This window comes from Podarcis gaigeae (assembly GCF_964106915.1).
Source record: "Podarcis gaigeae genome assembly, chromosome: 14".
Lineage (NCBI taxonomy): Eukaryota > Metazoa > Chordata > Lepidosauria > Squamata > Lacertidae > Podarcis > Podarcis gaigeae.
In genome coordinates, this window is record NC_139690.1 from 11,293,853 (window position 1) to 11,306,034 (window position 12,182).

General features: G+C 44.8%; 1 protein-coding gene across 3 annotated transcripts in view; it reads right to left on the reverse strand.

The window, feature by feature from the left end:
• Window positions 1-939: 939 nt before the first annotated feature.
• The window catches only part of LOC310831722 (tropomodulin-3), a 50,496-nt gene continuing 39,253 nt past the window's right edge, over window positions 940-12,182 (reverse strand). The window contains exons 10-11 of one of the 3 annotated variants that reach the window (XM_083712841.1): window positions 2,522-5,697; window positions 940-2,132 (exon numbers count right to left, since the gene is read on the reverse strand). In XM_083712841.1, coding sequence (XP_083568967.1) covers window positions 5,663-5,697 — 35 coding nt within the window. In that variant the 3' untranslated portion in view covers window positions 940-2,132; window positions 2,522-5,662. Of the gene's footprint in view, window positions 2,133-2,478; window positions 5,698-10,088; window positions 10,218-10,595; window positions 10,863-12,182 lie in introns of those variants that run through there. The other 2 variants (XM_083712840.1, XM_083712842.1) reach the window with 2 other exon arrangements.

A 12,182-nucleotide genomic window follows, 5' to 3' on the forward strand; every position in this document is an offset into this window, starting at 1 on the left:
TGCCCCAACCCTGATGCCTTAAAAATATCTGACCAGTCCTACCGTCTTCCCTCTTGTCTGATAGCCCAGTGCAACTCATGTGCTTGGTAGCTGTGAATGCAGCCACATGGAGTAAAAGGAAAGGAAAGCATTGATAGCTGGTTAGAGCATGGCACTGATAATGCCAAGGTTGTAGGTTCGATTCCAAATGGGACAACTGCATATTCCGGCATTTCAGGGTGTTGGACTTGATGATCCTCAAGGTCCGTTCAAATTCTATGATAAAGAGGGAATGTATGTCTTCTTTCTGCATGGTGAGGAAGGGGAGTCCCAATGGTTGGTTATGAAAGTTTTCTCTGACTTTATAGATGCCAAATATCTCCCTTAGCAATTTAATAACAAAGCGGTAGTGGGGTTGGAACGCAAGACGATCCACAAGGTCTATGTGCTTCTTTTTTGACCCATCCAATCCCCAACTGAACCAAGTTGGTCACCAAAGTGAGATGTACACAAAGCATTTCAGGGTGAGAAAGCCACTGCAGTGACCACCGTATTTTTTGCTTTATAAGACTCACTTTTTCCCTCCTAAAAAGTAAGGGGAAATGTGTGTGCATCTTATGGAGCGAATGCAGGCTGCACAGCTATCACAGAAGCCAGAACAGCAAAAGGGATTGCTGCTTTCACTGCAGAGTGATCCCTCTTGCTGTTCTGGCTTCTGGGATTCAGAATATTTTTTTTCTTGTTTTCCTCCTCCAAAAACTAGATGCGCCTTATGGTCTGGTGCATCTTATAGAGCGAAAAATGCGGTACTTGGGAAACACAAAGATGCAGACCATGGACCTCAATTTATTTTTTTCTTCCTTACTTGGACCTCAGTTTCTGATATAAAGGAATACCTTCCAAATCACATGAAACAATAAACCTACTTAAAGCAGGAGAAAAACCACCTTGTAATAATACTTTGAAAAAATCATTTGGATATTTTTATTACAATAACAGCAACATACAGCGCTGGCATTCCTATATATTCCCATTCATGTTTTTTCCCCCACAGAAACTTTGCCCAAAGATTCGAGAAAGTTTATAGCTTACAAACAGTATTATCTGTATCAAAAATAGTAAGAGAAGATAACATTTGTAAACAGTATTAAGTGGAAACATGTTATTTTGTCATATAGTATGAAAACATTCTGTTCAAAATCTTGAAAGTGGAGCCTAAAGCCAAGGGTTGTTTGTTGTTGTTTTTAAAAAAGGGTAAGTGCATATATTTTAAAACATAAAGCAGTCTCTCACCTCAGCAAGAACGATTAGACTAAAAATGCACAAAACCTTCACCTTTTCGGGAAATGGCCCAGTTCTACAGTCATTTCTGAACCATCCTTGCATGTAGACTTTCATGATATGTGCCCTTAACAGTAAGCTTAGTGAACCGGAATGAAGTATGAAAAGTCAGACAATTGCACTGTATTATAGTGCGCAACTCAGAAAGCTTTACGTTCCAAGGAGTAGAAACAGGAATGCATACAGAACTAGAAAGAGTTAAAGTATCCTCAGAAGTCCTATCTCAAAAGGACAATTTGATGGCTTAGAGAAGGTTCCCTGCCTCTTTTCTCTACTCATAGAGAAGATTGCTTTGCATTAAAATGATGCCTGCTTCTCTCCACTAAGACAATGATCACTGGACTCTCTCAGGCTAGCTACCAGCTCACACAGACCTCTAAATTTAGGTGCTGCTAAATGCTCATATCACCATAATACTGATGGTTCATCTGGGCCAAGGGGAGCCAACGTGATTCTCTCCAGGTGCTTCTTAACTCCTGCCACCTCCAGCCAGGTTGGTCAATGGGCATCTTGGGTGGTCAACGGCCATCAATGGGAGGTGCTACCCAAAGCATCTACAGGGCACCCCACTGACCGCTCCTGGTCCGAAGCACAAGAGAGCTTCACACTTTACTGCCTTCCTTCACCTTTAATTGAACATTTTCTGATGGTCATCGAGGCACCAATGAACTCTGCACCTGATCTGACAAATATGAAACCAGCTCAGTAATACAGAACCCTCCCTGTAACAGAAAAACAGAGAAACATTTACTCTCTCTCTGTGTGTACGTGTGTTTTGACAACTTTTATATTGTATAGGGACGCAGGTGGCGCTGTGGGTTAAAGCCTCAGCGCCTAGGACTTGCCGATCGAAAGGTCGGCGGTTCGAATACCTGCGGCAGGGTGCGCTCCCGCTGCTCGGTCCCAGCGCCTGCCAACCTAGCAGTTCGAAAGCACCTCCGGGTGCAAGTAGATAAATAGGGACCGCTTACCAGCGGGAAGGTAAACGGCGTTTCCGTGTGCGGCTCTGGCTCGCCAGATGCAGCTTTGTCACGCTGGCCACGTGACCCGGAAGTGTCTCCGGACAACGCTGGCCCCTGGCCTCTTAAGTGAGATGGGCGCACAACCCCAGAGTCTGTCAAGACTGGCCCGTACGGGCAGGGGTACCTTTACCTTTACCTTTATATTGTATTAGGCACTACAGAAATTGAAAACCATCCACTCCACACCACCTCTGGATCCTAATGTGATGTAGTCAAACTCCCATGCAAGCCCTATTGAATTGAATGGAGGTCATGCAGTAGCAGTGCTTTCTGCACCCCATCCCTCGAGTTTCAGACAATGCAATACTGTACAAGTATTTATTATGTTTTGAAAAACACCCATGGAACATTCCTGCCCATGCAGTGTGGCTTGTGTGAGCCAAGTCCCCAAGTAAGTGCAGGACTGCAGTCTCAATAGATAGAGAGGTATTTTTTTAAATGCATGCAGATGATTTGAGCTCATTCTTTAAGGGGGGAAAAACACCTCTAAAAAAAGCCTGCCAGTTTGCAGTCTCAGCTCTCTTATAAAAAGCCATTCCTGTTTTGTGGCTCTCCATATGTCTGAAGCAGGCTGTTTCGGAAGCGCCGCCCCCCCCCCCAAACCCTAAACTGGGTGTATCAGCCACCTGGCAGGCTGTAAAGCTGACACGCATTTTGTCAAAAGAGAAAAAAATAAGGGGGAGAGAAAGCTACTTAATCTTTGATTTTTCAGAACAAATCTACACTATCTTCTAAATAGGTGCATTGTATTTACAGACTGAAACTTTTAAAATGCATGTATTTATACAGAGGCAACTACCTTCTCCCCCCCCCCCATTTTTTTTCTTGTTGTTGGGACTCTTTTAAAGCTTTGCAAGTGAGAAAAGAGATTTGGATTTGTTTTCCAAAATTGTTTTTAAAAATGCACGTTTCTGTTTTACACACCTAAGTGCCAACAGAAACAAACATGTTAATATGGTTTCTTTAACACAGTCGTTGTATACAATGCAAAAAGGAACAAAAAAACCCACCTCTGCCCTATAGCACCCTCTAGGTAGGTACTACAACTCCCATCAGCCCTTCACTATTGTGGATGATGGGAGTTTTAGTCCTAACATCTGGAAGACACCTGTTTTAGGATGACTGCCCTACAGAAACACGCAACTTTAGCTTTGGTATTCTCAGTGCACCAACTCGGAAAAATGTATCAGTGATTTCAACACAACTTCCATTAAGATAAAATGTTTGCAGTTATGGTCCATATTCAAAGAGACAATGATGTGAAAAATAGCACATCAGAGTTAGGCAACTTTAATCAAAATGCTTTCATCCTGGCCTGATGCTCTGCTCTGTGCCGTTTAGTTTTGCACTCAACAAATCAAAGAGCCAAAAGATGTCAGAAAAATGAAGGAAAAACAAGACTGAACCTGGCCAGAGTTGTTTCCTGGTTTTTCTGAAGATAGAACCCTGAACTAAAAAATGAACCTAAAATCCTATTCTATATACTACTACTGCTTGTGCTCCATTGACCTTTATCATGGTTTGCATAGGAGAAGCCTGACGGATTGTGTCCAATATGCATGATTATTCTCTGTACCACGTGAAACTGGAGCTGTGAGTCAGCACCAGGCATTAACATAGTGGCATTAAAACGGTCCTTATTTCACAGTGGGAACCAAGCTCAGGTCATAAAACCATCCTGTTAGTTGTAGCTGTTGTAAGGTTAAAAGTATGTGTTGCTATTAACAGATGTTTGAAAACTGTGAGTTTTCCTTGCCAGCTGCACCAGAATTGTGAAAGAATAAAAAATTTCCTATGCACATGACGGATGTAGCAGAGTAAGGGCTGGAGCCAGGGTTGAGGGGGGGCCCTTAGTAAAAGACCACTTGGCATTTTAAGTCAGCGAACCCCTAGTGGCAAGGTTGGACAACTGAGAAGCAGCTATTAAAAAATCCCCACAGCATCTCAGAGCAGTCAATGTATTGCCCCATATAATCGTGGGAAACTAAAAGTGGTGGCGCCCAACTGGAAACCATTTTAATTCCTCACGATGCCCAAGTGATGCTCTGTTGGCTGCCCTAGGGCATTGTGGGTAATTTAAAATGGTGGCCCATGGGAGGCAAAGTGGGTCCTGTTGAGGTGCTCAGAGGCTGCAAGGCCGCAGCAGCCGTCTGTGGGTGCTGGTAAGTACAGAAAGCCTGAAGTTTCTAAAAACCTGCCATGTCACACTGGTCAGAACTCACAGCCAAAGAGCATAAAACTTGGTTGCCGTGTGTTTCGGCCTATACAAAACAGCATACCAGCAGACTGCTACTTGATGCTGTGCTATGACTCAGAAGCCGTTTGTGTAGGTTTGGCATGCTGCCACTGAAGAGTGTGTGTGCGCGCGCACACACGTGTGCACACACACACATATATATACTCACACAGAGAGATTCCAAGGAATATAACTCAAGACGACGTGGATGAAACAAAAACACCGAAAGGTCTATAAATACATCCAGTTCAGCGATAACAGAACAAAGGTGCCGAAACGTCATGTTCTTTAAGTTGACAGAAAAGGAAGCCAACCAAACACCAGATATTGCAAAGGCCGTGGGCTTAAAATACCAATCGCCATTTCTGTCGGCTTCACTTACCTCCAATGAGGTAAGAGAGTAGAAGCAGCCCTTAAAAGTGGGATAATAATCTCTTATAAAAAGAAGTTTCAAGCTTAAATCTCCATATCAAGAAAGCATTCTACATGGTCAAAGCACGTTAAGAACCGGAGGAGTAACTGCGGCAGCAGTGATTTATCCGCATCACATACAAAGTTGAAGTAAGTGGTCAAAGCCCTTTGTTTTTTCTTGGAAGGGTCTCTTTCTCTCCCCCACCCCCACCCCACCCGAAACATTTGTTTTCTAAAAATATGGAGTCTGTATTTTAAATAAGGACTCCGGGTTTCCTGCCTGAAAACGTCTTCCCTGCGGGTTTAAAACTGTCTGCCGACCCTTGACTGCATGTCATGAAGATACTCCGCAGATGCTAGAACTGGTACTTATCTTTGTGGAAGACACACACCCAAGTTCTGAAATGAAAGGCTGTTCAAGAACTGATCTTGGGCAGATGTGGTTACAAGGCTTTGAACATACATGTGTTGGATATCACGCATACAAATATACATTTACAACACAGACACACAAAAACAGAACACCCAACAACAGGAGGAATGGCGATTCCAGTCTTTTCCCTTCTACCCAGGTAAGAAGTAATCTTGAGGTTGCCAAAGAAACCATCTCAGCAGATGCACCTGGAGGAGCTCCAAATTCTCCATGCCACACACATCTGGCAGCCGCTCAGGTTTACTGATGGTCTCCTTCCACTCTTCTTTTGCGAACTGTGCCCACAGAGGTGGGGGAAGAGAAACAAGACATGAGACAACGCTGGTGTAAGGCTATCATGTTTCAGTTACTAGAATGACGTCTATTAACAGCCAAGAACTAGGAGGACTAATTGCAGCATCTGTCATGCACATTAAAAATGGTGGCCATGACCGAATTCTCCTACTGTTCAGCGATTTTTTAAAATTTTCTTTGTTTATTTTGGGTTGGATCCAAAGTTCCCTTGAGTAAGCACAAAGGCACTTCTGCTTACACAACTAGTCCCCATCCCCAATATGCTGATGACACTCAGCTCTATCTGCTGATGGATGGCCACACTGACTCGGCCCCGGGCACACTGACCAGATGTTTGGAAGCTGTGGCTGGATGGTTTCGTAGGAGCCGACTGAAACTAAATCTTTCAAAGACAGAGGTCTTCTGGCTGGGTCAGGATGGTTGGGGATGAGGGACCAACTCCCTTCTCTTGCGGGGGCCCAATTAGTGCCATTGCCTTCCGTTAAGAGTTTGGGTGTAATCCTTGAGGCCTCCCTTTCCATGGAGGCGCAGGTTACAACAACAGCCAAGGTGGCATTTTTCCACCTTCGCCGCATCAAGCAGTTGGTCCCTTACCTTTCCCGCCCCGACCTAGCCACAGTGATCCATGCGATGGTCACCTCCAGGCTTGACTACTGTAATTCGCTCTACGCGGGCTGCCCTTGAAGCTGTCCCAGAAACTCCAGCGGGTGCAGAATGCTGCAGCGAGGCCTCACGGGATCTCTGCCATGGGAGCATATTTACCCAGTGCTTTTCCAGCTGCATTAGCTCCGGGTGGACCCTCGTACCTACAGGACTGCCTCTCCTGGTATGCCCTGCTGAGGACCTTAAGGTCCATATATAGCAACACCCTAGAGGTCCCGGGCCCTAAGGAAGTAAGATTAGCCTCAGCCAGGGCCAGGGCCTTTTCAGCGCTGGCTCCGGCCTGGTGGAACGCTCTGTCTCATGAGACCAGGGTCCTGTGGGATCTGATCTCTTTCCGCAGGGACTGTAAGACAGAGTTGTTCCACCTGGCCTTTGGCTTAGAATCAGTTTGATTCGCTCCCCCTCTTTCTTTTTCCTTTCTCCTCGTATGAAGAGACTGTATCCTAATGTTTTAATGTTGTACCTTAATCTTTTAAATTGTATTTTAATCAACTTGTTTTTATTATTGGCTGTTAGCTGCCCTGAGCCCGGTCTTGGCTGGGGAGGGCGGGGTATAAATAAAATGTTGTTGTTGTTGTTGTTGTCATCATCTCGCATTCCATCCATCCCTCTCTCTCTCCCACTGCGCTGCTCCAAGCCACATCCTATGTCATTCCAAAGCATCCATGACTGATGGATGGTCCATTCTCAACATCCAGCAAGGCAAATTTTAAAAGCCCCAGCGAACCTGAAGAACAGCTTGTAATGTGGCAGTGGGTATGCGATGTGGTTAACAAAACAAAACCACATCCTTGCTGCAGTGCATTGGGACTGCGGAGCTGTTGCTGCAATTACTCTTCCTGTGCCTTTTGCCTGCATAGCAAAGATACTTGATGTTATTCAGCACTTTTTAAAACGGGTCTGGAGTCTTTGCTGTACCGGCACAACTACAGAAGCACAGCACAAAAACACAATTCTTAGCAAGCAGGTAATGTTGACCTGAATCGGTAAGATATTAAAAACACAGCTTATTATTGAACAGTTCAAGGAGGTCTCCTACTGCAAACCTTGTTTTGTTTTTTCAAACCAGGCAGGGAAATATTCATTCCAAAACAGTTAATTTGATAAGCCAAAGATTTAACTGGTCAATTCTGCACACACAATTCTCTGGCTTTTTTGTTAGGTTAAGAAAACACGTTAGTCCATCAAGTGAACAGTGGAGAGAGTCCAAACAGTCTTGTAAATATTTTCAGAAGGTTACTGAACATGTATATTAAGCAAGGAGGGGGGGGGAAAGTATCAGCCCTGTATTTTGAAAGGAAACAGATCTTCTAAACTTCTAAGTTTAAATGTACTGAAAACTCATTTTTTGTAAGAATTGGTAACTAAGACGCTTCCTCCATTGGCGCAGGCAGACCGAGGCTTTGAAGAATCCAATTTGCTTTTTCTAGAACCAGATGGAGTGCAAAACAGCAGCTCAGAGGTACAGACACACTTATTAATTTAATTAAATTTATATACCACATAAGACATTAACTACATATCTGTGCCTTTTAACTGCAGCTGCTGGTTTGATTCCACAACTTGCAGGCCTAGGGAAAGCAGAAGAAGGTAAAGAGTTGTTGAAGCCCGCTTATACTAGGATGCTCCTGGACATCCTGCACAGGCAATTCATGTTTTTAAAAAGCCCTTCACTTTAACCAATGCAGAACTCAATGGCGCAGTTGATCCCAGTTGGTTTGCGCAGCTGATTGGTGGAGGCAGCAAGCCTCCTTTACCAATGCACAATTGTGAGTGATGTCATAGGACATCAGGCGAGAGCGTTTGTGGGAAACAGCCTCACAGGCCAAAGTAGGACCTGTGCTGGGTCCAGTTAGGTTTGTGGAACAAATGTCTCCCCGCCCCTGACTTAAAGGCAATGACAAGCCATTATTGTAGTGTAGCTGGGCCCAAAGAATTAAGGAACAAGGAGCCTCTGAGCACATGGCCCAGTGCGTTTTTTAATTCGGTACTGGAAATGAGCTCACAGTCCTTTCATCTCAAAATTTGATGCCCCTCTTCACCTTTCTTCATTGCAGCGTCCGAACTGCGAAAGAACAAAATGCCCCAAAGATTGGATTATTGGAACACGTTCCACTTTGGAGATGACTTGAAAACCTCCACTGGTCCAAAATGCAGTGGCCAGATAGATTACTGCCAGCAGTTCTATTTAGATCTTACCTAACGTGTTTTAATACAAGTGCACTGGTTGCTGAGTTTATTTCCAGGCCCAATTCAAGGTGCCCATGTTAGTGTTTAAAGCCCTAAATGACTCAGGCCCCCAAATACCTGAAAGACTGCCTCATCACCTACAGACCGCTTTGGGTGTTAAGATTGACAGAGGAGAACCTATTGTTTTCCCATCCTCAGAAGCTTGGGGCGGAGGTGGCCTTCTCCAAAGTTGTGAAATTCTCTCCCAAAACAGGTGCCCCAGGCTTCTCCATTGTACAGCTTTCAGTAAATACCAAACACGCATCTTCACCCTGGCTTTTGACATATATTTAGGACCCACCTCAATCTGTGCTTGCAAGATGCTTTGAACTATTTTTAACATTCTGTTTTAATTGCTGTAACCTGCCCTAAGACCTTAGAGTGAAGGGTGGGTAATAAATACATAATAACAACGTATTTTTTGTAGTGAATATAACATGAATTATGGGAATTACTCTAGAACTTAGTCCAATGTTCATTTTATTTAACTGGATCAAGGAGGGTATCCCAAAGGAAGTGAAATCTTTTAATAATAAATTATTTTTTTATATCTTTAAAAGACAGCTGAAGGCAGCCCTGTTTAGGGAAGTTCAGTGGTGCCCCGCAAGACGAACGCCTCGCAAGACAAAAAATCCGCTAGACGAAAGGGTTTTCCGTTTTGGAGGCGCTTCGCAAAACAACTTTCCCTATGGGCTTGCTTCGCAAGAAGAAAGCCCATAGGGAAATCTCCGGGGACCTCTTTTAAATGCTAGCGGTGGGGAGCAAAGCCTTTCCCCCCCCCTCCGGCCTTCAGAAGAGGTCCAGGAAGGCCGGCGGGGGCCGAAAGGCTTTGCTCCCCACCGCCAGCATTTTAAAAGCAGTCCGGGATAGCAGGGAAGCGCTTCCCGCTATCCCGGATGGCTTTTGAAGGCAGGCGGGGGGGAGCAAAGACTTTTGCCCCCCGCCCGCCTTCAGAAGAGGTCCTGGACCTCTTCTGAAAGCCGGCGGGGGGCAAAAGTCTTTGCTCCCCTCTGCCTGCCTTCCCGGGAGAGCGGAGAAGGCGGGCGGGGGGCAAAAGTCTTTGTCCCCCCCTGCCTGCCTTCCCGGGGGCTTTTAAATCGCCCCGGGACAGCGGAGAATTCCTCCGCTGTCCCGGGGCGATTTTAAAATGATATTTAATGCATTCCTATGGGAAACCGTGCTTCGCAAGACGAAAAACTCGCAAGACGAAAAGACTTGTGGAACGAATTAATTTCGTCTTGCGAGGCACCACTGTTTTTAATATTTAATGCTGTATTGTTTTTAACACTCGATTGGAAGCTGCCCAGAGTGGCTGGGAAAACTCAGCCTGATGGGCAGGGTATAAATAATAAATTATTATTAAATTATTATTATTATTAACAACAACAACCTTGCTAACAGCAGCACCCAAATGTGTTGACATGGAAAAGTCCACTTGTTACATTTATTTTGTATTTTTCTTTATTCCGCACTCTATGTTTTTGAGCCCAATCAGCTCTGAGCCTGTTCTTTAAAAAAAGGTGACCCATTGTGACACTATATATTGCAACCCATTGCTGCATGAAACTGCCTCAAGAACAGAATTATACAGGATTTCATTTATGCCTCCCTAATTAATCATGCTACTGGGATGCGGGTGGCGCTGTGGGTAAAACCTCAGCGTCTAGGACTTGCCGATCGCATGGTCGGCGGTTCGAATCCCCGCGGTGGGGTGCGCTCCCGTCGTTTGGTCCCAGCGCCTGCCAACCTAGCAGTTCGAAAGCACCTCCGGGTGCAAGTAGATAAATAGGGACCGCTTACCAGCGGGAAGGTAAACGGCGTTCCGTGTGCTGCATTGGCTCACCAAATGCAGCTTGTCACGCTGGCCACGTGACCCGGAAGTGTCTGCGGACAGCGCTGGCTCCCGGCCTATAGAGTGAGATGAGCGCACAACCCTAGAGTCTGGCAAGACTGGCCCAAACGGGCAGGGGTACCTTTACCTTTTTACCTAATTAATCATGCTATTAGAAAGGAATTCCAGAGCCTCAACGAAATGAAAAAAAAAGCATGCAGAAGAGTGTGATGGAAACATGGAGCAACAGTGTGCACACAAAGAGCTGTTAGGAGACACATACAGAGACAAGGAGAGGTTTTAAGAGAGTTTCTGTTGCAGTGTTCAGTACCCAATTGGGCATTTGCAATAACCTGTCTCAGAAGCTTCAGGGCTGAAGAGATGAAAGGGCATTTGATGACATTTTTACTCCTATACGCCAGACTAGGAAAGCAAAATAAAAAAGCAAGATATAAATAGATGAGAAAAGATAAGACCATCCAGCAATGACATATCACAGCTGGAATTTGGGGCAGTGGTGGAAAACAGGAAAGTTTACAATGTGCTGAGCGGCTTTTTGAAAATGAAAGTAAGAAGAGGCCAAGTTATATTTCCTTAGAAGCCTAAAGTCTTTTCCTGCAGTGTTGAGGACACCTTTTGCCCTCCATCCCACAGGTGCTTTGCATGTACAGTGGTACTTCGGGTTACATACGCTTCAGGTTACAGACTCCGCTAACCCAGAAATAGTAGCTTGGGTTAAGAACTTTGCTTCAGGATGAGAACAGAAATCGTGCAGCGGTGGCAGCGGGAGGCCCCATTAGCTAAAGTGGTGCTTCAGGTTAAGAACAGTTTCAGGTTAAGAACGGACCTCCAGAACGAATTAAGTACTTAACCCGAGGTACGACTGTACTCTTTGTTAGTAGCTGTTGAAGCAACTCTTAAGCTCAGTCAGGAGAGCATGAGACACTTCATCTCCGTACAGGGTCATGGCTTTGAGTCCCACATTGGGCAAAATGCCCTCAGCCAGCTACCTTTCTATTTACAAACAGCTGGTCAGCTCCACCTTAGCCTCAGTGCTGCCCTTTTAGAACTCAGCGGGGAAGAGGACGGGGCCAAAACTAGAACGGGGATGGCTCTCCCTGTCAGTGGCTCAGGCACAACAGACTGTTTGGCCTTTGGCCCTGCCACTCCCAATGGGCAACATCTACTACCAAGGACACTTGTGATTAAACCTGCTTGCTTTCCTCCCCATTCCCTCCAATTCCTCTTCCCTTGAGTTTGTTGTAAGTCTCAGGGGAGCCACTCTGGAAAACGTTACAGTTAAATAGCAGGATTTTGTGGGAGGAGGCATTACTTGTTTACTTCTGTTTTCTTACATACAGTGGTAACTCAGTTCTCGAACGTAATCCGTTCCGGAAAACCGTTTGACTTCCGTAACGTTCAAAAATCGAGGTGCAAAGGGCAGTCTGCAAATTGCATTGAGAAAACTGAAAACAACCAACCCTGGAAATCAAATACAACAATAATTTTTTGTTCGTACAGTAACAAACAGCATTTAAGGCTACATGTAGTTAATTCTTACTACATGATTGAATTTATTTTTTGTATTATTTTATGCTCTTCCTATGCTCATTGTACAAGTAGCAAGAACTGTACTATTGTTTGTTAACTGTATTTTGTTAACTAATAAAGTATTATTTTTTAAAAAAGAGAGAAAATCGGAAAACACGCAGTGGAAGCCGTTTGACTTCTGAGGTGCGTTCG